This window comes from Mirounga angustirostris, unplaced genomic scaffold (genome assembly GCF_029215605.1).
Source record: "Mirounga angustirostris isolate CCGP_5_RB_7025 unplaced genomic scaffold, mMirAng1.0.hap1 SCAF_6, whole genome shotgun sequence".
Taxonomy (NCBI): domain Eukaryota; kingdom Metazoa; phylum Chordata; class Mammalia; order Carnivora; family Phocidae; genus Mirounga; species Mirounga angustirostris.
This window is the reverse complement of record NW_026991714.1, coordinates 129,875,430-129,903,006: the sequence shown is the minus strand read 5'-3', so window position 1 is coordinate 129,903,006 and position 27,577 is coordinate 129,875,430. Positions and strand designations below refer to the sequence as shown.

The 27,577-nt window shown below is 51.4% G+C and overlaps 1 protein-coding gene across 2 annotated transcripts in view; it reads left to right on the top strand.

Annotated features, from left to right (window-relative positions):
- Window positions 1-27,577, top strand: part of SH3PXD2A (SH3 and PX domains 2A) — a 235,545-nt gene that overhangs the window by 48,270 nt on the left and 159,698 nt on the right. For both annotated transcript variants that reach the window (XM_045878755.3, XM_045878753.3), the window contains exon 2: window positions 5,238-5,318. In XM_045878755.3, coding sequence (XP_045734711.1) covers window positions 5,238-5,318 — 81 coding nt within the window. The remainder of the gene's footprint in view (window positions 1-5,237; window positions 5,319-27,577) is intronic.

Below are 27,577 nucleotides of genomic sequence, written 5' to 3'. Positions count from 1 at the left end.
AAACGGAACCACAGTGCCATGAGGATATACGGTTTCTTCCACAGTTCCTAACTCCTTGCCTCTAATGTTACTTTTTGTCAGCACAGGGAGCAATAGGTATTTACTGGCCCTTTCTAATTAAACATGGGGCAGGTCCTAGGCCTCCTAAGAATGGTTGGGCCATATCTTTGGGTCATTCTTTGGTTGCGGCCCAGGTCCGATCATGAAGGTCCCTCCACAGGAACTGGGCTGGGCTTCATTCTCAGTGCTCTGGAGTTAAGCCGTGGGTCTGATTTGCATTATGGCTGTTTTCTGGTTGAAAAGAGCAAGACTTGGAAGTATTGGAAGCTTCAGACATTTCTGGGCCTGATGAGCTGAGCGGATGGAAGGTGGTCCTGAGTGGGTGGGCTGGTCGGACCAAAGCATCGTGCTGGGTGTCTGCTGAGAGTCTCCACAGTTGTGTCTGTTGTGGAGACCCCTCTGTAGAGGATAAGCAGGGCAGGTGGACATGAGACTCTGGAGTTGCCTCCCCATGAGAAACTGGACACAGTTTCTGGTCAACGGCGAGGTCTCCTAGATGCCTGCCATCTGCCCCAAATGGCCAAAAACAGGGGAAATAGAATCCCTTGGTTTTTAAAATCCAGAGTAAGGGAAACTCCACCCGGGAAACACAACCCCAAGTGTGTGGAAGCAGGATGTTTTAATTGCAAACCTTTCTTGAGAACCAGCTGCGGGGTAATGTTATCTTGGCCGCTCCTGCAGCCAGAGGAGAATTTATCTGGGCCCCTGATACAGGCCCCGGAAACAGAGCTGGCTTTTTCAGATGACCTCTGCCCCGACCCGCTTCCCCTCCACCTGCTCTTTCTTGGGGGGTTATCACTAGCATTTCCAATGCTGGCAGGACCAGCTCCGAGAGGCTTGAGAATCTAATGTGGGTGGGGGGTTGTGTGGGTTGGGCTGGAATTTTGCATATCCATTGCTCATCTGGAACGCTAATCTAGGATATTCAAGGTTTGGAGGAAAGCAGACAAGCACTTGAAAGAGGCTGCCCAGATGAAAGAAAGGGGTCTGGAGACCGTCCTCGGACCTCTGGGCTTCTGTTTCCAGGGAGGTCTCTGATCATTTCCTCAACTCAGGATTTAGACGGTTTGTCCAGGAGGGAGGCTGGGGGGCCTCTGGTAAATCCTAAAGGTTTGGGAGAACCTGGCGTGAGGATTCATTTCCACACTGCCGCACCAGAGTCACTTCATGCTCACTTCATGTGCAAGCCTTTGCCCAAAAAGGAAAGAAATGTGTCTTGAGGGGAAGCATGCCGTGTTGCAGCCTGGTGGCTGTGGCCCGCAAGGGTCACTGGGCAACTTCTGCCACCCTACCCTCTGGCTTTTCTCCAGAGGTTGTCTTCAGTGTGGGTTCAGGTCAAGGGTTAGACAGAGATGGTTCTCTGTGAAGGGAAAGGACTTTTGCAGGGGGCGGGGTGGGGGGGTGCTCTGGTGTGTGCTGGTTAGCCCTAGCCTGGAATTGGGAGGTCTGGGCTCCTGTCTCAGCTCTGGCTCTAATGGGGTGAGCACACCTGCCATGGCAACCAGCATAGGGGGCAGGCCCGCCAGCCCCCAATCTTGTGCCTATTGAATAGAGGAGGAGCCTGAGGGTCTGAGAGGCTGGACTGAAGTCTCACAGCCAATAGGGACGATCCTGAGAGGGAAACCCAGGTGTGACTGACTCCACAGTGTGTGCCTCTTCCTTGGCAAATCACCATCCTGGGTCTGAGTTTCCTCTGCAGATGGAGAGACCTCCCAGCCGCCGGAGGCTGGGAGCCTATAATTAATTCTCCCTGGGAGGTGAAGGGAAGCCCCTAATTACTGAAGAGGATGGAGCATGGGTCATGTTAAGCCCCAGTTAAGCCCTTCCTCCGGGCCCCGCTTGGTTGGCCAGGGAGAAAGGCTGCTGTCTAATGGCCTGCATGCTGTCTCCTGGGAGGGCACTGCCGCTTGGGGCCTCCTTATAGTGTGTCTGCCCAGGCAGAGGTCAGGAAGGCAGCACCTGGCCATGTACAGCATCTGCTACCTGCCCGGACCTGCGGGAAGGGGAGGTGCAGGTGGGAGGGGAGATGTAGCTGGCAGGATTTGGGGGCCCAGGACCCAGGAGTTAGCAGGGGGGATGGGATGGGTTATAACCCCGGTGAAAACCCCAGAGCATCCGGGCACGGTCAGTGAAGCCAGTTGTGTGTGAGGGTTTCCTCTGCATTTCTCTGGTTTTGTAGCATTCCTGACCACTGACTTCTGTCTGGGCCCTGAGTTCTGCCTCTTCTTGCTCTCAGAATTGACATGACGCCCCCATGTTCCTCTAGGTCCATCCCCTATGCAAGGGGCACAGAGACTTTTCAGGCCACCCAGAGATTTATTAAGAAAGGTGTCTTTCAGCCCTGATTAAGTAGTTCAATTTAAATATCCATACTCTTAAATTTACATATAGGAAGGTAGTCCAGTGTGGTTCAGAACATGGTGATTGGACTCGGCTGGACCTGGGTTCAAGTCCTTTGCTCTGTATTTTACTAGCTGTGTGACCTCAGGCACGTTATTTAGCTTCTCTGAACCTCGGCTTCCTCCTGTACAGAATGGAGATAGCAGTGTCATAGATTGAATGAGCTAATGCGTACGAGTGCTTTACGCTGTGCTGGCCTGAAGTGGCCGTTACCTGAATGGTTCCTCCTGTTAATTGTATGAGGTATTTGTTTATATATGATCTAAAGCAAAGCACACCCCTATCTATTATAATCATAGTCAATGGTTTATTTTGGGTTTGTGAAGATAGGGATGGCCTTTCCCTTTATGTTCTTTCTTATCAGGGTCACATAAAACATGTCATCAATACCCCATGTCAGGGTGGCAACCTTTGCTGTCTGCTTTGCTTTATGGCCCTCTCCTCAGTTTCCTGTCACAGAGAACACTGCCCTGAGCCAGGCGACCTCTCTGAGGGGGCTCGGGGGGCGGGGGGTGGAGAAGGGACGGAGGATTCAGAGCTCGTTTGCGTAGAGGTTAATTGAGTAGCCAAACATGAAGCCCCATATCCCTGGGTGCAGAGCCCTTGCTGTGGACTGAACATTTGTGTTCCCCCAAATTCGTATGTTGGAGCCCTAATCCTTGAGGCGGGGCCTTTGGGAGGTGATTAGGTTTAGATGAGGCCATGAGTGGTGGGATGAGTGCCCTTAGAAGACGAGGAAGAGACTAGAGCCCCCTCTCTCCACCACATAAGGATAAAGCAACAGGGCGACCATCTGCAAGTCAGGAAGTGGGTCTCACTGGAAACCTTGATCTTGGACTTCCAGCCTCCAGAACTGTGAGAAATAAATGTCTGCTGTTAAAGCCACCGAGTCAATGGTATTTTGTCATAGCAGCTCGAACAGACTAAGACAGCCCTGCTCCAGGCATCCGGTGAGTTCAGCTATCCTGAGGCCAAGGGATCTCAATGTTCCTCCTCTTTGCTCACATTCCTTCCTTCTCACAGTGGCTGAGACCCCTGGCTTCGCTGGCCATTTTCTTCTCACAGGTGGAGTCCCCCAAGACCTACTGAATCTGAATCACTAGGCAAGTGCCTGGAATCTGAGCATTTATGAAGCCGGCCAGGAGATTCTGATGGGCACCCTGGCAAAGGGAACCACAGCTGTGGGCACAGCCACTCGGTCTCTTGGGAGGGAGGAAGCAAGGCAGGGGTCTCACTGTGTCTCAGTGCTGTCCCTTAACCCCAGAGAGGTCACAGCAGGCACCAGAGGGGAAGTTCAGCAGAATAGCCCTGAGGGGGTTGAGGGGACCCCTCCCTCTCACTGAGCCCTCCCCCAGGAGGGTGTGCCTTTGGTGTTTGTTCAGGTGAAAGGGACAGCAATGGTGGGGACAGTAGGCCAGATTGTGTGGCAAGGGACCTTCTCCTTCTCCAGCCAGCAGGCCTGCCCACCTCCCGGGCCAGGGAGCCTTCCAGATTGGCTTGAGGCAGCAGCCTTGGAGAGCCTGAGCCTCGGGAAGTGGGGTGACATTGGGAATGGGGTCCTGGAAATGCCTTCATTTCAGACAAGTTTACAAATCTTACACGTGCTCACTTCTGTCCTGCAAATCTGCCTCTCATCCAGAGGGTCCGTTTGATTGTTCATTGCAGCAAAACGCTTTCTGAATTCCCACTCCACTCTGTGCCCGGCCCTGAGCTAAGACGTAGCGATACTGGGATGAATTGCACATCTCTGAAATGCTTATGGTCACCTGAAGTGCTTTTCGGAGTGGGTTCTGAGGATCAACTACAGCAGAAGTGGTTTGTTAAAAAGGATAGATGCCCAATTTTAACAGGTGGTGGGAGAGGGCAGGGGGTGTATGGGAACTCTCTGTACTTTCTGCTCAATTTTGCTGTGAACCTAAAACTGCTGTATAAAAATAAAGCCCAGTCAGTTAAGCATCTGCCTTCAGCTCAGGTCATGATCTCGGGGTCCTGGGATTGGGCCCTGCGTTGGGCTCCCTGCTCAGTGAGGAGTCTGCTTGTACCTCTGCCCCTCTCCCCTGCTCATGCTCTCTCTCTTTCTCTCAAATAAATAAAATCTTTTTAAAAAAATAAAGCCTTTAAAAAACAAAATAAAAATAAAATGTAGGGGCACCTGGGTGGCTCAGTCATTAAGCGTCTGCCTTTGGCTCAGGGCATGATCATAGGGTCCTGGGATTGAGCCCCACATCAGGCTCCCTGCTCGGCGGAAAGCCTGCTTCTCCCTCTCCCCCTCCCCCTGCTTGTGTTCCCTCTCTCTCTGTCAAATAAATAAATAAAATCTTTTTTAAAAAAAATAAATAAATAAAATGTAGATGCTTGAGCCCTGAAACCCCAGATCTACTTCTGCAGAATTTCGGAGAGTGGGGCCCCAGCATCTGCAACTTGGGAAGACCTCCTGTAGAATCTCATTCACTGTAAAGTTTGAGAGCCAGTGGAAATTTTTGACAACCCCAATGTATGTTTGTTGTATAAAATACATATAAATGAAAACCACTTGTAATCCTAATCTAAGATAATCATCCTTAGCAATTTATTGAATATCCTTCTAGATGTGTATGTGTATTTAAATAAATGTGTGTAGCATCTGGGTGGTACCTGACACACTGTGCTGGGTCCTGGGGACAGAGGTAGGAATGGTTCTGGCCACAGGGCACCCCCAGTCATGGTAAATGGTGTCTGGTACAGCTTGAAGCTCGACCTTCGTCACCCACTCATTTGCTCTCACTTTTTCTCCACAGGTGTACATCATCAATGTGACCTGGTCCGACTCCACATCCCAGACCATCTACCGGAGGTACAGCAAGTTCTTTGACCTGCAGGTAAGTTGGTCTGAGTTCAGATGGTACCCAGTTTCACCTGCAGTGGCCCGAGTCTCTGGTGGGCTGTCCGCTCTCGTGTCCTCATTCATCTGGAGAACCCTTGTCAGAGCACTTGGGGTCTACATCTCGGTCAGAGCAGAGGGACAAATGAGGAAACCTCGCCTGGCTAGCTGGGTCTTGAATATCGCATGCAGACACCGGGCTTTGTTGGCTTACCTCTGATGGTCTTAACAGTCCGAGCTTTGTCACCGTCCTTTGCCTGAGGGGTAGGAAACCAGGGTGGAGAGGCAGGAGGATGGCCGTGGGTGCTGTGTGCATGAGCAGACATGTATCTGTAAACATCCAGGGTGAGACACAAGCCACTACGTCATTGCAGACAAAGAAAAGCAAACACACCGGGGAGACAGAAACAGAAAATAAGCAGTTTCTTGAACTACAGACACAAACGGGGCATACCACTGCGTCTGTCTCGCTGAATAAGGCTCTCACCGCCCTGTTTGTACGCGTGCATGGTGTGTGTGACTCTCTAATATACACAGGCATGTTCACACAGCTCCTCCTGCAGACACCTCCCTTGACTCCAGCTAACTCGGTTAGACCTTTCTGGGTACAAGGGATGGTTTTACACTCCTACTGGCTCAGACAAATAGGAGACTTGGTTGGATGGAGATACCAGGGAAGATATGCAGTTGACCAGAGGGTGAAAAGGAGAGTGAAACAGTGGGCTCCAGGAACATCAGAAACCACAACTGCTCTCTCTCTGCGTTTGCTTTCTGCTTCTCTCTGGGCACTGTCCTCAAATTCCCGAGGAGTGTGGCTGTCAACAGCTCCCAAATTTCATATCTGTTGGCTCCCAACACCAGAGAGATCGATTGACTCTCCTAGTTTCAAGTTGAAAAATCCCAGGGAAGACTCGGATTGGCCTGATTTGGGTCAGGTGCCCTCTCTGGACCAATTAGTGTGGCCCCAGGTAGAGGGTCACAGACATGACCAGCAGGGGGCCTAGGCCTCTTTATCCGAGTCAGGCACCAGAGAAGGCAGAATCACCATGAGTTGGACAGAAACCCTTCCTATATCAGGAAGGGGAAACAGAAGTTCTAGATTCTTCCTTAGGGCTATAAGCCTGGTGTTGGCCAATAAAAATACAAAGAAGAGACATGCGCTCCTGGCCCTCACAACCAAGGTCCAGTCCTTCATTTGCAGGCTTTTGGTGGTGAGTCATCTTGGAGAGACCAGGCCTGCATGTTGCCCCTAAGTACCTGACTTTATCCCATTGTCCTTATCACTCTATTTATGAGATGAGCCAAAGATGAGCCAGTTTCCTGTATTCCAGTAAATCCTGTCTTAATCCAACAATGTGGGATGGAAAGCCACTCCTTACCTTCCTGCCTCTTCCTCTCCTCACCTCCCCCATTCCTGTCCAATCTCCTTGGGTCCTTCTGGTATAAGCTGGTGGGATTTGCTGATACCCCATCAATGGGTGTAGTGTGCTGGACAGGAAATGATAAGTTAGTTGGGGAAAGGAAACCCTGAAAGGACTCATTGATGAGCCAGAGAGGGTCTGTGAGCCAGCGGAAGCTCTCAAATCAGAGCTTTTCTTCCCCCCCTTCTGTTCTGGTCCCTCCCCCCCCCCTTAGTTACAGAACCTCACGAGAAAGGAATGCTGCTCCCCCCACTTCTTCCTTGCCTGGAGGGCTTATTTCCTGTGTGTTGGGACACACAGCATGGAGCATCTTGTGCGATGTGCTGGCTCTCGCCATGAGCATGGCCAGGCCTGTCTACATGGGTCATCGCCACCCTGTAGATGCAGTTTGGAAAGGGGTTGGGATGGTTCTTTGGAATTTAACCTTTGAGCCAAGCATAGCATCTTTGTGAACCCATTTTACAGAACTCATGACATGATGACTTTCAGTGGTGTTCACGTTGGAAAGCCTTTCTTACTCATCGGGGTCGCTGATTTTAATATGGCGGCTCCTACAGAGGAAGGACGAATGGCATTGCTAACTCTGTCTCTGGTCCTGGTGCCCTCACAACTGGCCTTTCTGAGCGGCTGTGTGAGAGAGTGGCTTAGAGCTTAGGCACTGGGGACGCACTGTGGCTCTGTCACACTGTGTAACTCTGGAAACAGGTCTTAACTTCTCTAGGTTCTGTTTCCCCATCTGTGGAATGAAGATTTGAATAGTACCCACACAGGAGGGTTGTCATGAGGTTTACATGAGCAAATCTACGCGAGATCCTTGGTAATGGACAATCTCATGCACACACCAGGGCATCCGGCCCTGAGGGGGCGGCAGGTCGGGGGAGGCAGGAGCGGAAGGACTGGTGCTTGGAGGAGAGATAGCGTCTCTTTGATGTGACCTGTGGCATGAATGAGTCCTCTGGTGAAGCATGGGGGAGCTAGCTCATTAATGGCACTGGAGAAGAGAACCCACAGATAAGCCGGTAACTGCGCATTCTACCCTTATCTGAAGCCTTAGGACTTTACAGAGCTGGTCACTCATCTCCCTATTCCCCTCTCTCCCCCGTGCCACCCACACTTCTTACTAACTGGCTACCTGCTCCCTTTGAGGCCCTGGAGCAGGGTCACCAGATAAAATAGGAGATGTCCAATTAATTTTGAATTTCACATAAATAATGATTATTATTATTTTCTACTATAAGTGTATCCCAAATACTGCATGGGATATACTTATACTAAAAATGTGATCCCTTGTTTATCTGAAATGCACGTTTTATGGTGTGTCCTGTATTTTCACTTGCTAAATCTGACAGTCTTACCCTGTCTGTGAGTGGTGAGGGTGGACGTATAAAGATGAATAAGCCAGGCTGGCTCAGGGTAAGAGTGGACTGGTCTCCAACATATGTGTGCTTCTGCAGGACAGAAGTCGCACAGCCTGAGGAATGCTACGTTGAGAAGGACAAGGTCCCTTCCTTTTAGAAGTCTAATGGGGGAAGTAGATTTTTAAGCAATGAAGTCCACTGGAGATGAAATAGACACTAGATTGAGGGACAGGCAACATGCTGTGGAAGGAGAGGAAGGAAAGAGCATTCCTCTTGAGGGGGGGGAACAAAAAGGATGCCTGTATGGTTCTGATTGGGACAGCAGCCTGGAGTGATACAGCCCCACACCCCCACGTCAGTTTGGGGGTCTTTGGTTGTTTTTTTTTTTAGAATTATAGTTATCAGGGTAAAGGATGTCCCTAATTTGTTTGTTAATTTGTTTCTTCATTTATGCTTGCATGCCTGCCTCCTTCTATCCATTGGTCATTGTCTGTCCATCCATCCATCCATCCACCCACCTACCCACCTTCAATCTATCCAATCTAAGTGCCTATCCTCTATGTACCAGGCACTATGTCAGTCTCTGGGGATTTATTGATGAGCAAAACCAGATCTGGTTACTGCTTAATTTATGGGACTTATCCCTTAGTGAAATAAGATGGGTTTTAGTTTAAAAAAATTGCATATATATGGGACTCCTGGGTGGCTCAGTTGGTTAGGCATCTGCCTTTGGCTCAGGTCATGATCCCAGGGTCCTGGGATTGAGTCCTGTATCAGGTCCTTGCTCAGAGGGGAGCCTGCTTCTCCCTCTCCCTTTGCCCCTTACCCCTGCTTGTGCTCTCTCTCTCTGTCTCTCTGACAAATAAATAAAATCTTAAAAAAATTATGTATATATAATTTTATACTATTTCAAATGCTACAAAGAAAACTACCATAGAGATACTGCAGAGAAACCTTATGCTCTGGGATCAAAGCAGGCTTCCCTGAAGAAGTAAGTGGTATCTGACAGATCAAGGAGTCATTTTCTCTCCTTTTTGAGATCAGGGATTCTTTTGTGCTTCTAAGGAAAGCAAAAGACTCTCTGCAGACAAAGGCATGAATGTATATATATAATTTTAATAACCTTTTTGGTCATTCATACTCCCCTGAAATCCTCCCAAGGGCACCAGGATAATACCCTCTACTCTGCCCCAAACCTTCTTCTCTCCCCGTATCTTCAGCCTTCAGCCCCAGTGGTTCTGCGTCCTCCACACACAAGGGGCTGTGCACTGAACACGGCCCCTCGTCCTGCCCACTGGGAAGCACGGCTATGGAGCCCTCACGCCTGGGCTGTTCACTGTGCTAGCCACTAGCCACATAGGGCTATTTACATTTACATTTAAATTAATTAGAAAATTTTAAAGATTCAATTCAATCAGGTTAAATTAATTTTTTTAATGTTTTTTTTTTTTAATTTTTATTTATTCATGAAAGTCAGAGAGAGAGAGGCAGAGGCAGAGGGAGAAGCAGGCTCCCTGCTGAGCAGGGAGCCTGATGCGGGACTTGATCCCAGAACCCTGGGATCATGACCTGAGCCGAAGGCAGACGCTTAACCATCTGAGCCACCCGGGCGCCCTCAGGTTAAATTAATTTTTAAGAATGAAATTAATTGGCTTTCTTGGCCATACTTGCTGTGTCGTACGTGCTCAGTAGCCACGGCATCTAGTGGCTACGTACTGAGCAAAATGTAGAACGTTTGTATCATGACTGTGCTGTTTTAAATCATCTGGGGCACATAGCAGGCTTGATCTGGCATTACGCCCGCCCCGGAGGGCACTGCCACCCTCCCAGACCCTCCCCCCATTGCCCTCTAAAATCTTTAGGGCCCGGGCAGGAGGAAGGAGACCATGTTCCACCATGATCTGCCCGATCAATAGAGCAATTCAATTCAACGGCTATTGCAAACACTTCTGGAAACCAGGTCAGTTGCTAGAGAGGTCTTCGAAGGGCATTTCAGATTTAAGTTGGGAACAGGGAGAAGAGAGGTTCTTGGTCTCCAAGTGGAAATTGATTTCTTCTAAAAATAATCCACCACTCAACCTATCTGGCCAGGAAAGGGACGTGTCCCGGAGGGAGCTGTCGGGGACAAGGCCTGATGGTGAGGCCCGCTTGGCCGTAAGGGGCTTGGATTACTTGGAGGTGCAGTTAAGGGGAGAAGGAGGACGGTAAAGGGCCGCAGAGGCTCTTCAGTTGCCTTCGCTGGCACTGGACCACCTTTTCAGCCTCTGTCCATGTCCTTGCACAACTCCTTCACTGTTAAGTAGCCCCACCACGGGGGCAGGACCGGAAGGCTCTCTGAAGGCCCGGCTCCACCGAAGGTTGTTTCACAATCTGACCTACAAGACGGCGGGCGGCCGTAATTGCTCTGCAAACAGAGGCTCGGGGCGGCTGTGGCCCTTTGGTCTGAACTCCGGCCAGTGAGTGCAGAGGGTCAATATTTGGCGAGAGCCAGGAGAGGCCCTTGGGCATCCCCCACGCTGCTTGCAAGATGGAGTTAAGGAGGTTGTTCAGGATTGCTCCTGTGCTCTGAAGGATTTGACTTGTTTTGAAGAGCTTTAATCTCTCTTCCTTATTCATCTCCCTAGACTTTCCATCCACCTCCCCCACCCAGGGTCACACGCACTTTCTAGCTCTCCAGTAGCCAGCCTGACATGGATGAACAAGACTATAATCCCCGAATCACGCATTACTGGCCTTGGGACGTGTGTGTGTGTGTGTGTGTGTGGAGGGGGGTGTGTGTCCTGAAGTCATTTGTAATGCGTTATGGGATCACTGCCTTTTTAGGAGGAGAAGAATTCTATTCTGGGCCCCTCGCTTTGCAGGTCAGCATCTGTGTTCATCTTTCTACTTATTAGATTTATAATTTGGTTTGGTTTTTGTTTTGTTCAGCTCCGTTTAGTGCAGTTCATAGCTTTGTTTTCGTTTGGTTTGATGTTCAGAGCATACCTCAACTGAGGTCGAACTAGGGGGGAGTTCGCATGTGCGCCAGGGACCAACGTGAGAACAGAAAAGGGGAGGGGAGAAGTATCTCTCCTGCAGGCTCTTTTAATCATCCAGGCAAGCTCTGTGTTGTTTGAAGTCGTTGACCCTAGAGTAAAGGAAAGGGGGGGGCCAAAGCCTGGGGAGGGAACTTGCCAAGTTCTAAGAACAGTTTCATTCCAAGGACTATAGAGAGTTCCAGCACCTGGCATGGCAGTGCAGGCTCAGTAGCGTGGTGAGCTGTGGATCATGGTGATGGCTTACACACCCTGGACAGAGGAGAGCACTGGCCTTGACTGAGGTCAGTCCCTAGTCCCAGGAGGGCACGGAGAACTGCACGTTGTTTGCCGTGGCGACAGTGGGAAGCACCGTGACCATCCACAGAGGGTCGCTAAGTAAACGGTGGTATTCTCATTGCACTTTGTACAACAGTCAAAAACAAATGAGACTGATCTCAATTCCATGGATGGATCTCCCAAGAAATGTTAATGAATGACCACTGCAGATTTCAAACACTACAGTATTTATGCCAAAACAACAGCAAGACATATTTGTTGCAAGTACATATACAGCATAAATATAAATATTTTTTAAAGAGGGGCGCCTGGGTGGCTCAGTCGTTAAGCATCTGCCTTCGGCTCGGGTCATGGTCCCAGGGTCCTGGGATCGAGCCCTGCATCCGTATCGGGCTCCCTGCTCGGCGGGGAGCCTGCTTCTCCCTCTCCCACTCCCCCTGCTTGCGTCCCCTCTCTCGCTGTCTCTCTCTCTCTGTCAAATAAATAACTAAAATCTTTAAAAATAAATAAAATACTTTTCAAAGATTCGGAAGGATGCACTTCCAATTGGTAATAAAGTTAACTCTGGAAGAGGGTAGGGGGACATCAGTGAGAAGAGGATGTTGGTCAAAGGGGAAACTCAGCCTTATTTGTGATGTTTTACTTTTTTAAAAAAAGAATGTAGTCATGTATTATTTACAATGTTAATATTTAATAATTAAAAAGATACCTATGGAAGGAGGTAGGAAAAGTGGGAGGTCTACATTTAATATGTCTCTCCTGGTCATTATAGTATAGTGGGACAGAAAACACACCGATTTAAAAAAAAAGAAAAATCAACAAAAGAAAGAAAATGACAATAATTGTTAAAATCACATTACCTCATACTTCCTGAGCCATCACTCTAAATCATTCCTATGGAATGGTAACTGGTGAGAACCCATTACAACCAACCCCAGGGACCTGTCCAAATTATCCTGTCAAACTGAAATCTTGTATTCGAATATCACTCAAAACACATGAACGCCTGTTCGTCAGGGTAAGAAGAACTTGGGTGGTGGGACTGGTGTCGTGACGAAACACACTAAGAGCTGCATGGTCGTGGATGCAGGGGCTACGGGCAGGGACTCCACGGCCAGGGCGATTGGGGTCCAAGAGCAGCTCCGGCCCTTACTAACTGCATATCACCTTTGGTGAGTTCTTTAACCTCTCTATACCTTGGTTTTCTCATCTGTATAATGGGGGTAACGAAAATACCTGCCTCACGGGGTAATACTAAGAATGAAATTAGTCACATAAAGGAAGCCCACAGAGTCGTGAGTGGCATGGAGACTCCGGACAGGGAAGCTGAAAGCTCAGCAGGTGGGCCCACAGGAACATAACTGCAAGAGTAAATAGCTGGAGATGCCTTCCCCGTCTGCAGGCGGAGGTTTCTGGCTGTGCCCCACTGTCCCATGGCTCAGCCTGCCTCCACGTAGGAGGGTCAGGTGGCAGTGTTAAGGGCTTCCTAGATAAAGCTCTCCACCTCCAAAGAGCGATTGCCAACCTTACCAAAGCACTGTCCTCCCAGCAACACTGTTAGGAAAACAAGTTATTGGTCGCTGTTTTTCCTTGCTCTTGGAAGGAGGCATCTTTCGGATTCCTGATGGAGCACAGGGGGATTCCAGGGGAGCCCTGTGGGGATTCCAGTGGTTCTTGGGAATTCCATGACTGGCTTTCTGCCCCCCCCCCCCAGTTGGCTCCTGCTTTAACTACAGTCTTTCATCTTGCCCCTGTGGCCTGAGGGTGAACTCCAGCTTCCTCTCTCTCCTGATTTCTCTTCTGCCAGGCTCTGCTGTTGGTGGGACTTGGGGTGGGGGGCTGCTGAGGGTATCTGTTCTCCAGGGAAGGTTGGGAGGGGAGGGCCTGGTGACATGTTACCTCGAGGCCAGCTCAGGATGGAATCCTGGGGTTCCTTGGTTCCCAGCTAGTGACCCCTTCTTGTGCAGTTTCCCCAACCCTGTGGTTTTAGGAATAACCCTGTACACAGGGGCCTTCAGGTCCAGAATAGATGGAGAAAGGTGGATGGGGAGAGGTGGTGGACTTAGGGCAGAGTGCGGAGGGGGACAGCCTCACACATCTGTGTATAAAGGGAAATAAAAGGAGGGAGCTTGGGCTCTGGTGGAGCCTGCCTTCGGGAGAACTTTCCAGCCGGGCAAAGCCTAAAGATACAAAGAGGGGAGAGGAGCTTCTCTGACTCTCTGCAGCGCAGACTTACGGGATACTCACTATGCTGCAGCTGCACTTGGGAAACTAATCTTTTCCTGTACAGATGAGTACTCCCATCTGTGAGCACCTTTCTTGGTACCTGCATGCATCTGCATAGACGTGGTCTCTAGATGACCGAGGCACATGCCTCCCAGGGAGCTCATGGACACAGGCTGTCTCAGATGAGACCTTCACTTGTGACGGCACCACGCAGCCGGGAACTGTCTCTGCCCTTTGCTGATCGTTCATCCTCTTCCTCTGCCGGCGTGGGATCTTCACACAGTGGGGAAGCTCCTTTGTAGACATGGGGAAAACTGTAAGAAAAGCTGGAATGTCCTCTGGGTACTAAATCTTGGCATTGTTTCCTTGTCCGTGACTTTCTGGATGAAGTCTTGTGAGTATGGATGGATGGGGAGAGTTCAGGCGGCTACCTGCCCCCCTAGTAACTGTCCTGCAGAGCTGATGAAAATGTCTCTTCCAAGGAGAGAAGTCAGCAGTGTGCAAATATCAAATACGAGAGGTACATGCTTGCCAACCAGTGTTCACCATGTCTGCTGGGGAGTCAGGGGTGGGATTGTGAGTTTTATAGCCAGAAGGCCCTTAGGGATCACCTACCAGGATGATACATATCTGGTGCTCATGCTGCTGCTTACCAGCCTCATGCCCACAGCAGACATCATTAATTGATCATGGCATGTTCCTATCCTTAGTCCAGGGCAGACATCACTCATCAATCATGAGCCCAGACGTGGTCCCAGAATCCTTTAAAAAAACAAAACCAAATACCTTCAGGGAGAGACTACCTGTCAGTTGGCAAAGGCACCTTGAGTGAAAATTCTTGGCTACCCTCTGATAATAGTCCTTTTCCTTTATTTGACGGATGAGGAAGTGAGGCCCCAGCAGGCAAGTGACTTGTCCAAATTACAAGGCCATTAAGTGACAGCAGGCCTAGAACTCAGGCACCCTGGCCTCTGGTTCATACGAGTCTGGAGTTCTGGCCTCCCATCCAGAAGGCCTCTTCTGGTTTTCGGCCGAGGAGGGCAGGAACGCCATGTTGCATCACCGAGAAAGCTCCTGGTGGGAGAGGAGTCATCCACCCTCCCCGGGAGAAGATACCCTTGCAAAGAGCAGAAGACTTCTCTCGAGCTCCTGAAAGGTCAGGCGGCAGATCCTTCACAGGATCGGCTGCTTCCTGGAGCTGAGCCCCCACGTCCTGCCCACCTCCGCCCGTCTCTCTCAGTTCATAAGCCCCAGCTCCGCTTGCGGCAGTATCTGAGTCCGGCCACACGGCCTGCGTGACTGCTTGGAGCTGCGCGCCCGGTTTTCCCAGCACAGGTGTCATGTCAGGGTGTGTTCGGGCGGTGGCTCAGGGAGGCCCCGGAGTGCAGCCGCTTGCTGCCTGTCACCTCCTTCCTCCTCTGGCCTCAGACCCAATGGTCTGACCTGGGAAACTCAGCTCTGCCCCCGCCGGGCCCCCACCCACCCACCTTCAGATAAGCAGCAGGAACGTTGGCTGGAAAGTGGGTCGGGGACAGTGTCCCCCTCCAAACTGGAGGATGAAGGGAAGGAAGATCTTTGGTGGTGGCCAGGTGAGTGTGGTGTGGGTGTGTATGTGTGTGTGTCTGTGTGTGCTCTCTGAAGCCTTCAGCTGGGGCCAAGTCACTCCCTTCCCTCGGGAGAGAATTTCAAGCCAATCCTGGCACCCGTGGAGGAGTGCGAGCTCCATGCCTGGCACTGGGCTTGGTACTAGGGACCCGCGGGGAAAAGTCAGGGTCGTCCTGGGCAGAAAGGCCAGGCCCACACCTTGGCCTTAGCCGGAGCCACGAGCTGGTTGAAGAGTCAGGGCAGGGCAGAAGGCACAGCATGAGGGAGCAACCCAAAGTGTAGACCCCTGCCATCAGGCCTGCAGGCTGGGGGCACCCTGGCTGGCTTGTCAAGGCAGCTCCCGGATCTGGGCCTGGAGGGCTTGGCATACTTGGACCCCCTCACCCCATGGCAACAGTTGGTTTTGCTTTTGACTCATGTGGAACTAGGCGTGTGGGACAACCAGGGTGAGCCGTGGGAGCCTGAGTTATGGGCTTAAGGGAAAACAGTTTGTTCTCCAGCCCTGCCCCCCAGCAGGTGAACTGCCACCAGCTGGGTGACCCAGAGGTGCCATTTGCAGGGACTCCCCCCCCACCAGCTCCCTGCCACCCTGGCTGGACCTCAGCCTCCAAGTGATTTTAGGGGCTGTGATCCCTGCATCTCAAGGACATTCCCTCAGACCAGGCCATTGTAAGAGTTGTTGGAGGATCAACACTGTTTCCTTTATATCCTCGATTTAGCTGGAGCTAAGGAAGAAGGGTTTTAGATTCCTCAGAAACCTCCACAGTTGGGTGACATTGAGCTCTCCAAAAGAGCCTGTGGCATTCTCCATGCCAAATTCCTGCTTCTCTGAGTGGGGCAGTTTCTCGCGGTGAAGGAAAGCTCAGGCTTTGTTATCAGACTTTCGAAGGTGTGTGCATGGGCCCCACCTCTTACCAGCCAGGTGACCCTGAACAGTTACCAGGCCTCCAGGACTCAGGCTTCTCAGCTATGGAGGGGCTCTCAGTACAGAAGCAGCCTCAGAGCTGTTGGAGATTTCCAGGAGGCCTTCCCCACTGAGCCTGGAGGAGCTATGGAGAATTGTCAGGATAGTGGTTATTCTTTTTTTTTTTTTTTTTAAAGATTTTGTTTATTTATTTATTTGAGAGAGAAAGAGGGGAAAAAAAAAAAAACCCAGTATGAGAGGGGAGAGGGTCAGGGAGAAGCAGGCTCCCCGCTGAGCCAGGAGCCCGACGCGGGACTCGATCCCAGGACTCCGGGATCATGACCTGAGCCGAAGGCAGTCGCTTAACCAACTGAGCCACCCAGGCGCCCAGGATGGTGGTTATTCTTGATGTCGCCTCTGGCCCTTCTGGAGGAGGGCAGGGGCTCTGTGGACACCGTGTCTGTCCAGCCTGGACTAGGGGCACATTTCTCAGCCATGAAAGGGCCTTGGGCACCCTGAAGCTGTGGTAAATGAATACTACAGGACTGACCAGTCAATGGCCCCAAATGCCAGCCAGGCTCGGGCTCCATCTGCTAATTAGGGAGCGTTTATCTGGTGCCCAGTAGAACATAGTGGCCAGTTCAGCCACACCAGAGTCTGAACTCCTTGCTGGCAGCAGGCTGGGGCGGAGGCTAGGAATGGGCGGGTGCAGGGGTGTCCCTAGGGCTAAATAGACCACATTCAGATATACCTTAAGGAAAAAAGAAAACCAAACAGGAAGCAGGAGGCTGCTGTATGAGCTGGAGTTGAGAAGCTTGGTTCTGGCATATGACAAGCGACCATTCTTCCCAATGAGACAGTGCTGGCTGGTCTCCTGAGGGCATCTCTGGTGAAGGCCAGCCAGTCTCGCTCCTCAAGGAGATGAGCTCTACTCTTCTTCTTGGAACCTTGTGAGGAGGAACCCCCAGTGGGAAGGTGGAGGGGAACTCCTCTGTGTGTGCCCCTTGGGTACTGGGCCATACCTGCACCTCGTTCCATCCTATGGCGCAGTGGGGCAGGGACCGAGACAGGGGAGACAGGCCAAGAGATCTACCAAAGGTAGGAGGACTCAAAACTGAGATTCTGTCCATCAGTGTATGTATTTTTTTGGTGCAGTTGGGACCCTTTGGGCTAGTTTGGAACTCCTGGGTTTCTTGGCTTTGTAGTTGAGAACCAAGGCGGGGGAGGGTAGAGCTGCAGAACCACCCTCTCTGCAAGTGGGGGAGTCAGGATTCAGACTGGGCAGTCTGGCTCTGGAATCCACGTGCTAGACCTCTTCTGTCCATCGCCACTTGTGACTTTGATGTGGCCCCTTCCTGGGCCAGAGCACTGCAGAGCCCACCTGGGAGGCCCTGGTACCTCGGAGAGGAGACAGGAAGGCTTTGGCTACAGAGCAGGTGGGATTGGGCTGCCCACTGGAGGGGTGCTGCCCTGACCCTCTACCCAGGCTGGGGAGGAAGACTTTAGGCTGAGCAGAGAGAGAGAGAGAAAAATTGTCAGTTTCTGTGCATATGCTCATTTTCTTTTCTCTGCTCTTGAGTCTTGGATTCTTCCTGTGGTGTTCTCTTGCCGTCTCTCTCTTTTTCCAGTTTCTCTATTTATCTCTCTCTATCTCTCCAAGGGTCTCTGAGTCTGAGCCTCTCTTGGCACGGCTCTGTTCGTCCCTGTAGCCTTTCCCAAGACTCTTTTCTGGAGGCGTTTTCTCTCGCTGTGGTATGTCTTTGTCAGTTGGGGTCTGTCTTGTTCCTATCCCCCTCTCCATGTTGCTGTCACATCCTGAGCAGGATTCTGGGAGAAGGGCAGGCCGGGACCTGACCCTGGTCTGTATGGGGGTCACTGACTGCAATGAGCCAGGGGCTTGACAAGTCTGCAACCTTGAAGGTAAAAGCTGGTGGGGGAGGGGGGCTGCTTCTCCTTCTCAGGGGAGTATGCAGCATCAGGCATTGGCCTCATAATTAACCTTTTCAAAGGCATTCCTTTTGGTATCAGGTGACAGTCTGGGCACCCTGTTGGGAGGCTGCCCTGCCTCCAAAGGGCACCCCTGATGGCCAGCCTTTGGCTCTTCCCCCTCGCAGAAGAGACCTGACTGCAGTCTCCCTTCCCTGGGCTGGCTCTGCCCGGGTCCCATGGCTGCGGGGGGCTGGTAGTGCTCTCAGCCCTCACCCCGGCTGCCCTAGAGGGTGGAGCCCTGGGTTCCTGTGGGTAGGGCTGGGGACATGGCGGGCAGGAACCTCAGGCTGGCTCTTCCCCTTCTCTGGCTGGACAGAGGATCCCCTGGGTCTCATCTGTCTGTTCCATCACCTAATCCTTCCCCACCCCATGCTAGCTGTTCTTCTAAGGTCACACCTGCCCCAGTGCTCTCCCCGCTAGAAATAGCTGGGCAGGATAGGGAACCGCCCTGGTGGGGTCAAGCTGGTCCCCAAAATACCTCACCAGCTGTCGGTGATCTAGGTAAGGTAGAGCATTGGCGTAGGCTTGGGGCAGGGCTCTGCTCTCCCTTGGACCTCTTCTCTCAGTGAGGGGCTGTCCTCTGGTCCAAGTCGCTGTCATCACCTAGGGGTGGGTGGGGGGTGAGCACCTGTCATGGGCGAGTCACTGGGTTCAGGGTGGGGCTGTCTATGAGCTGGCCCACTGGCTGCCCTACAAGACATCTCCACTGATAAGCCACACATATGCTTGCCCCTCAGCATGTATGAACCCCAGCTCCTATCTAGACCCCTCCCTGCATTCTCTCCCCACACCCCTCCCCTCCCTTCTTCCTCCTCTCTTTCTCTGCCCCACTTTCCCCCCTGCACTGTCTCTCAGCACGCCCAGCCAAGCCCTCCTCATTCCTCACCTGCATCCATGGCGTTCTTCCCAGGACTCCCGGGGCTCCCACCTGACCCTTCCCACTGCTTCTCTGCATTGCAGCCAGTCAGCTTTTCTGTTCCGTTGTTTATGTTTAGTTATGAAATGGTTTAATCCTACAGAAAATAATATAACCTCTCAGGGGACCTACCTCCCAGATTTAACAAACGTTCAAGTGTTGTGGCATTTGCCTGATACTTTCCTTACATTGAGGTGTAATTGGCCTCAGATACTCTCTGACAGAAAGACAGACAAAGGAGGTGTCTGGAAAATGCTAAATTCCCTTCCTCCTGCCTTGGGTTCTATCTATGAGGTGGGTCCAGGAGAAAGGCGGGCTCTAGGTAGACTGGGAATGGGGTGCGGGCAGGGAGAGGAGTATGAGCAGAGGCTGGAGGCACGACTGCCTCGGGCCCGTGTGAAGGCCCTGCTTCTGTGGAGGGAGAGCCCGAAAGGCAGGCAGACCCGCGCACAGGCACCCGGCTGTCCTCGAGCAGCCGGCCCCTTCTCTCCTTGCGCTTCCTTCTTCTGCACCTGTACTAGGTGGACAGTAGCAACGTTTATGGGGTCTCCCAGGTCCCCGGGACGAAGGCATCACCCGGTCACAAGCAGCCTACAGTTGGGCACCAGGGTGGGCTGGAGGACACCGCGCCCCTCTTGCATTTCCTGGTTCCCTGGCAGGAGTGGAGCTCTCCCCGTGGGGAAGCCTGGTTAAACAGGGCCACGGAGCCGGGGAAGCCCGAGGCCGGCCCTGTAGCTTTGCTCGCCGCATGGGCTGCTTCACAGGCCTCCCCCTGGCAGCTCTGCCTGAGTTCTCATTTTTGCTGTGCGGATTTTTCTTTTTCCATCTGTGCTCCACCTTGTCCTCCCCTTCTGCAAATGTGAAGGGACACCAGGAATCCTGGGCCTAAGGAGAAGTGCCAAGAAAAGACTCCTGCGGGCTGAATGGCCAACCTCAGTGACCAGGGAGGAAGCTCTCAGGACAGAGGATGCAGCGTCAGCCCCTGGGGCCGTGAGGCCGGGTCAGGGTACTTGGACTACCTGGTTCAGCTATTCGGAGTGCCTGAAGTGCCAAAGGGATTTAAACCAAGTTGGGATCACCCCAAACCTGGCCAGTCATGTCCCATATCCGACCCAACAGCAAGTTAGTATGTCCCGAATGACCTCCCTCAAAATGCAGCCAGGCTGGTCCAGTCCTATCATCTCTGCCCAGGACACCTGGGCAACTGAGCTGGCCTCCTCAGGGGTCTCCCTGCTCTCACTCCTGTCTTCCCATCAAGCAAAGTGATCCTTTAAAATATAAATCTGATCACATCACACCCCTGTTTAGAACCTTCTAGAGGTCTCCCTTTCTTTTGGGAATGAGTTCCCAACTTCTTACCCTGCCCCCAGACCCTGGGTGGTGGGCCCCCGCCCCCGTTTGCCCTTCCTGACTTATCCCCTGTGTCCTCCTTTGCTGGCTCTAACTCACTGCTCAGCCACTTTCTCCTGGGACACCAAGCATAGTGTTGCCAAGCATAGGGCTGCCTTTGCCATTGCTGTTCCCTCTGCCTGAAAACTCTTCCCCCAGATTTTTTTTTTTTTAAGATTTTATTTATTTATTTGACAGAGAGAGACAAAGTGAGAGAAGGAACACAAGCAGGGGGAGTGGGAGAGGGAGAAGCAGGCTTCCCGCTGAGCAGGGAGCCCGATGTGGGGCTCGATCCCAGGACCCTGGGATCATGACCTGAGCCGAAGGCAGACGCTTAATGACTGAGCCACCCAGGTGCCCCTTCCCCCAGATTTTCAAGCAGCTGACTCCTGGACACTCTAGCCTCAACTCACATGACATATCCTAGAAAGGCCTTCCTTGACCACTTCCTCAGAGAGCCTGCCCACCCTGTCACATTGTCACATTTTATTGTCTTCAGGGCACTTATGATAATTTGTCATTATCTTGCTTGACTCTTTGTCTACTCCTTTACTATCTCTTCCCCACTACAGTCTGAGCTTTGTTTTCCCAGGGCCCAGAACAGTGCCTGACACATAGCAGGTGCTCAGGAAGTTGTTGTTGAATAAATACATGAATGCACAGCGAGCTGGTGCTGAGTGTAGGGCATGGGGTGCAGACGTGCACCCCCACCCCCCTTAAAGGCAAGTTCTACGGTTTAGCTCCTGTTCCTCCTCCTGTGTGTCCATCTTTGCGGATAGGCTGGACTTGTGGTGGGAACACTGCTCAAGATTAGCCAGGATCCTTATAGCAAAGAACAGCGAGGGCTTTCCAATTCTAATGTGCACACAAACTACTTAGATGTGGTTAAAATGCAGATTCTGATTCAGCAGGTCTGCCTGGGGCCTGAGATTCTGCATTTCCACCAAGCTCTCAGGTGATGATAGGATTAGTCTCAGATCACACCTTGAGTAGCGAGGGCCTAGGGTGTTGGAAAGATACATTTGAAGTCCTTCTCTTTCTTTTTCTTCCTTCTGTCCAAATGTGACCTTTCTCCCATTTGGGCTCAGGCTTTGTGACCACATGGGAATTTGGCCTGGCAAATTGGGGCTCTGTATGAGGAATTCTGTTCCAGCACTTCCCAGAAGCTGCCAAGGGTGGTTGTTGTGGGCTGCCTCAGAGGTGGTGGGTTCCCATCATTGGAAATGTTCCTGTGAGCTTGAATGGTCATGTGTCAGGGGTATAGATGCCTGTGTGGGTAGAAGGAGGCCCCTCCCTGCAGCTCAACTTTGTGTCTCGGTGTGCCTTCTACAAACTTGTGGAACCAGGATCTCAAGTTGGGGCTCGTTCACCTGTGGTGACTTTTACGGGTCATCTGGCAAGTCCTCAATCCCCACCCTAGTTGAGCCACCCTTCCTTAGTGCATGGCATTCTGAATGCTGTATGTGTGATTCGGTGGATAGGGTAGGAGGAAGAGGGGTGATGGCTTGGCTTCAGGAATAGTTCAGTCATGTAGGGGATGTAATGCTTGACCTGATTGGATCCGTGGCAGGGGGCAGGGGTGGGTGCATTTTATGTTAAGTCTTCCCTCTTTCAGTTTGGTTCACCAGACCATGACTGAGCTTTGTATTAGTCAGGACAGGCTAATACTATGTAACAAACTCTCAGTGACTCCTTATAATAGAGGATATTTTCCTGCTCATGTCATACACCCAAACTGGTTCCTGGAGGGCTGTGCTCCAGGTTGTCATTCAGGGACCCAGACTCTTCCATCTGGGGACTCCACCCCCCATGGATCTCTGTATCCAGTCAGCAGGGGAGGGAAGAGAGAATGTGGAGGATTGTAGGAGATTTTATAGGTTGTCTGGAGGAGGCGGACATCATCCCTGCTTATATTCCATTGGTCAGAATTCAGTCACATGACTGTACCTCCCAGCAAGGGAGGCTTGGAAATGTAGTCCAGTTGTGTGGCCCAGCTATGAGTCAGATGCTATGATGGAAAGTGAGCATATCAAGGCACAGATGTTTACAAGAAATGTATAACTTTTGAAAGGAGACAGGTGTAAAAACAAATAATCACAATATAGTGGTAAGTACAGCTCTAGAAATATGACCAAACTATAGAAGCAATGTAGAAGAGGGAGTAAATGAGGGATAGACCTGTGCAAAGACCTCAGAGATGTTGACAGCAAGAGATCACATGGGGTATGGCATTCTATGCAAAAGCACAGAACAGCATCTTATGTCCAGGGAGGATTGCAGGCAGGCCGTGCAGTGTGGGGGAAAGGGGAAGTGCAGAGGTAGCAGGACATGTGACTGGAGAGGCCAGTGGAACAGAGGTCATGAATAGGCTTGTGTTCCTGGGAGGCAGAGAGCCAACAAAGGTCAAGAAGCCAGAGATAAAACCATTGGATGGGAACAGATAACAGCAGAATTGGAGATGGTGCAACTTAGCACTCCCTCCGTTGGAACCCTCAGAGGAGTTTCACATGTTTCTGTCTCTTAGGCTGTGAAGTTTCTAATGGAGGAGGAAGTTGGGGGTGTGGGCAGGTGATCTACCCAAGTCATCGGGTCTAAAGTGCTCCTGCCAGGACTCCCTGGGCCCGCCTGGCTTTTGCTGGGTCCACCTGACAGCCCAGGGTCTTTCTGGGGCTTCCAGCACCTTTGAAGAAGCTTTTAGCACCCTTCCTGAGTTTTATTTATTTATTTATTTTAAGATTTTATTTATTTATTTATTTATTTGACAGAGAGAGACACAGCGAGAGAGGGAACACAAGCAGGGGGAGTGGGAGAGGGAGAAGCAGGCTCCCCGCAGAGCAGGGAGCCCGATGCGGGACTCGATCCCAGGACTCTGGGATCATGACCTGAGCCGAAGGCAGTCACTTAACCAACTGAGCCACCCAGGCGCCCCCTTCCTGAGTTTTAGGATGGCCCACCCAGTGTTGGTGCTGACCAACAGCACTCCCAAGCACAGGAGAGGCCGAGCTCTTGGGAAGCCGGGGTTGCATACTGACCAGGGCAAGGCCATAGGAAAGAGGTGGACTCTGTCCAGCGACCCCAGCCTTCTTCTTTAGCCTATTCTTTTGTTTTTTTCCTTTTGCACAAGACTTTATGGGGGTGGGGAAAGATGAGGGTGGGTCTGGAAGTACCCTGACCCATTTGTATCCCAACAAAATGGGGGAAGGAGAAGCTTGGAGAAGGGGATCGAGGAAGGGAAGGTCATTGGATTGTCGATTAGAAGCACCCCACTTGGCTTCTCTCCAAGAGAATACTGTGTCAAGGGAGCGTGTTGGGGACCAGGTCTGGAATCTCACTGCCTAGAACAGTGGCCTGGGTCTGGGACCACCAAAGGTCTGCCTTGGTCTCATCTCTGCCAAAGAATGTGCTGTCTTTGTCCCAAACTTTGGCCAGAATTTGATCCCATGGTGGCTAGAAGGACACTTTGGGGACCACCATTCTGGGCCACTTAGAGGGATGATTAGAATAAAAAGAACTGACAAACACTGGGTTTGGGCATGTGGTTCAGCCAGAAAGAAGATAAGTCAGAAGGTGGGAGTATGTTCTTTCTCCTTCTTCACCTTCTTCAGGGCCTCTCACTTTGTTATGGTCCTTGGAGGTGGGTGTGGGGGGAGGGGAGTGTTGGGCAGCTTAGGGGTGGGGGAGGGGGTTAGAAACTTCAGGAGGGTCTCTGGTGAGGCCAAGGGATAGATAGAGACCCCACCCCCACTGCAGGGGGGAACAGGGTGACCTCAGCCAGGACCCTGCTGGAAAATACACACACATACACTCACAGGTACACACACCCCAGTGTGGGCAGGCTCATCTTAGGCTGGCCTCATCCTCTGTGGGGAGGCGGATATCTTTGGCATTCTGTCCCACACACAGATGTCTCTTTTACCATGCTTCATCCCATGTACTAGCCAGATTTATCTTTCTAGAATCCTACTTCCACAGGGTTGCTCCTGCTCAGCACCCTCCAGGGCTCCCTATTGCCTGGAGGAGGAAGTCCAAGCTCTTCCTCTCGGTCTCAGAAGACCCCTCCAGCCCAGCCCCCTTGCACTGCCCATCACTCCCTGTCCCTGCCCTAGCACCTGACTCCTCCAGCCCCACACTTTCCTGGGGGCCAGAGGAAAGAGGGATGACAAGCAGCCAGGGGCTGATGCACTGTGGGATTGGGAGGGGCCGGGGTAAGCTCCAGCTTCACAGTAGGAAACCATACCTCCAGCTCAAGTCCAAGGGAAGCTCTACCCCTCCTACCTGAAGCCAGACTCAGAGCTGACTGAACCCCGCCCTGGCAGCCCCCAGCTTTCCAGGTGGTCAGCTGTCTTACAGTCACCCCCTTCCCCCTTGGCCAAGGGGAGCCTGAGCGATCTCATGTTGGGACAAATTGCAAGAGCCTCAAGTGAACCTGTGAAGTTCTTTCAGCCGTTGTCAGGGCAGAATAGCCTGGTTGATGGCCCTGACCAGAAGCAGAAAGGGCTGTGGGAGATAGGAAGGGAATGCTGGAGTCTCTTCACCTCAAAAAAGGTGACCGCATTCATCAAGCACCTTCAGTGAGCCAAGTACCATGCTCACCTAAGTTAGCTCATTGAATCTGCACACCACCATGGGTTGGCTGTTCTTACTCACGCCCACCTTACAGATGAGTAAATTGGGCCCCAGAGGGGTTAAGTGACTTGGCCAAGGTCACCTAGCTAGGAAGGAATGATTTGGAATTCTGACTTCGGAGCTCAAGCATTCCATCACTAGCTAGAGTATTAATAATGGCAAAGCAGTACTGAGAGAGGCGACTACTCCTGATGGTCCCCTCTGTGCCTGGCATGTGTTAAAGCGCTTTGCAGATGTATTTTCCCTGTTCAACTTTGCTTTGGTCCATGAGAAGGAGAAAAATGGACTTGACCCTGTTTCATAGATGAGTAGACTGAGGCTTCGAGAAGTTAAGTAGGAATAATTGTTTGGCATTTGGCGGCACTTCCTCGTGTGTCTTCTCTTTGGATCTTCACAACACCTATGGGGACAAGACAGGTATTTCTACTTAACTGCCCTAGTCGCCTACAAGCCTCAGCAGGCTGGAACTGGAACCCTCCTCTCCTGACTCCCATCCAGTGCTCTTTCTCACAAGGCTGTGGGTCAGCATTGTGTGTGGGGGAGGAGGGTGCATGGGATGAGCCCACTAGGAAGTTTCAAGAGGAGCCAGAGCAGCCACCAGTTTGGATACCTTCTAGACTTGAGGAGGTTTCCCCGGGCTAGTGCCACCCTGTACATCTTTGCTTTCGTCACTCTGTGCGCATCCTGCTGCGGGTATTGGGCTGTCAGCCCAGACCCCACCACATTAATGTCCGACATGTCCCAGGCAGCGCCCACACACCTGATGAGCTGTTGGAAAAGCCGGAGGCCTCCTCCCCAAGCCCAGCCCATGCACACCAGCTGGAGAGCTCCCCCAGGGCCCCCGAGATGCTCCTAGCCAGGCCTGTCTGTCCCCATGCTCTCCCTGCTGCCTCCCTGACCTCAGGGGCTATAGCTTTCCCTGGCACTGGGGACCCAGACTGGTGTCAACAATGAGAGTGATAATAATAGCTAATGTGTTTGGGGCCCTTAGTCTGTGCCAGACTCTGTGCCCAGCGCTTTACACACCTTGTCTCCTCTTGCCCATTGCGTCAGGCAGCCTCCGTCACTGTCCTCATTTTACGGATGAGGAAACCGATTTGAATCCGGATCTGACTGACTATGCACCATTTGTTACTATTATTCACATTTTCCAAAATGTTGTATAGGTACCACTGTGAATTCAGGAAGAGATTTTGCCGGCGGGGGGCGGATGCTTTTATCTTTCAGTGATTATGTATTGTTTCAGTGTGTGTTGATGTTAGGGGTTGAAGTCTTATGTTTCCCCCGAAATTCATATGTTGTAATCCTAATCCCCAGTACCTCAAACGTGGCCGTATTTGGAAATAGGGTTGTTGCAAATGTAACTAGTTAAGATGAGGTCATGCTGCGGCAGGGTGGGCCCCTAAATCCAGTGACTGGTGTCCTTGTAAAAAGAAGAAATTTAGACCTAGAAACACACACAAGGAGGATATACTGTGTGAAGATGAAGGCAGAGATTGAGCTGATACTTCTGCAAACCAAGAAACACCAAGCATTGCCCACAAACCATCAGAAACTAGGAGAGAAGCGTGGCCACAGCCTTCAGAAGGAGCCAACCCTGCCAACCTCTTGATCTCAGACTTCTAGCCTCCAGAACTAAGACAATAAATTTTTGTTATTTAAGCTACTTTGTCTGTGGTACTTCGGTACAGCTAGCCCTAAGCTAATACAGTTAGAATACACACACGCACGCACGCGCTTGTACGCTTACGACTTTACAGATACTATTGCTTTGGATGTGACTTATGATGGGATGAATAATGGCCCCCAAAGATTTCCATATCCTAATCCCCAGAACCTGTGAATGTTACCTTAAATGGTGAAAGGGACTTTGCAGATGTGATTAAGGATCTCAAGGGGAGAATATGGGGCACCTGGGTGGCTCAGTCACTTGAGCGTCCAACTGTTGGTTTCAGCTCAGGTCATGATCTCAGGGTCTTGGGATCAAGCCCCATGTCGAGGTCTGCGCTCAGTGGGGAGTCTGCTTGAGATTCACTCCCTCTGCCTTTCACCCTACTCACTCTCTTTCTCTCTCTCAAATAAATAAAATCTTAAAAAAGAAGAAGAAGAAGAAGAAGAAGAAGAAGAAGAGGAGAATATTCTAGATCATCCAGGTGGGCCCAGTGTAATCACAGAGGTCCTTATATGAAGGAGGCAGGGGAGCCAGAGAAGGAGCTGTGACAACAGAAGCAGAGTTTGGAGTGATGTGCTTTGAAGATGAAGGAAGGGGCCACAAGCCAAAGAATGTAGGTGGCCTCTAGCATCTAGGTGATGGCAAGGAAACAGGTTCTCCCCTGGGATTTTGGGAAGGAAACCATCCTGCTGACACCTTGATTTTAGCCCCTGAAGACCCATTTCAGACCTTCAGACCTCCAGAACTCTAAGAAAAGAAGTTCATGTTGTTGTAAGCCACTAAGTTGTCATTTCTTACAGCAAGAATAGGAAACTAACATCCAGCTTAAATAAGCAT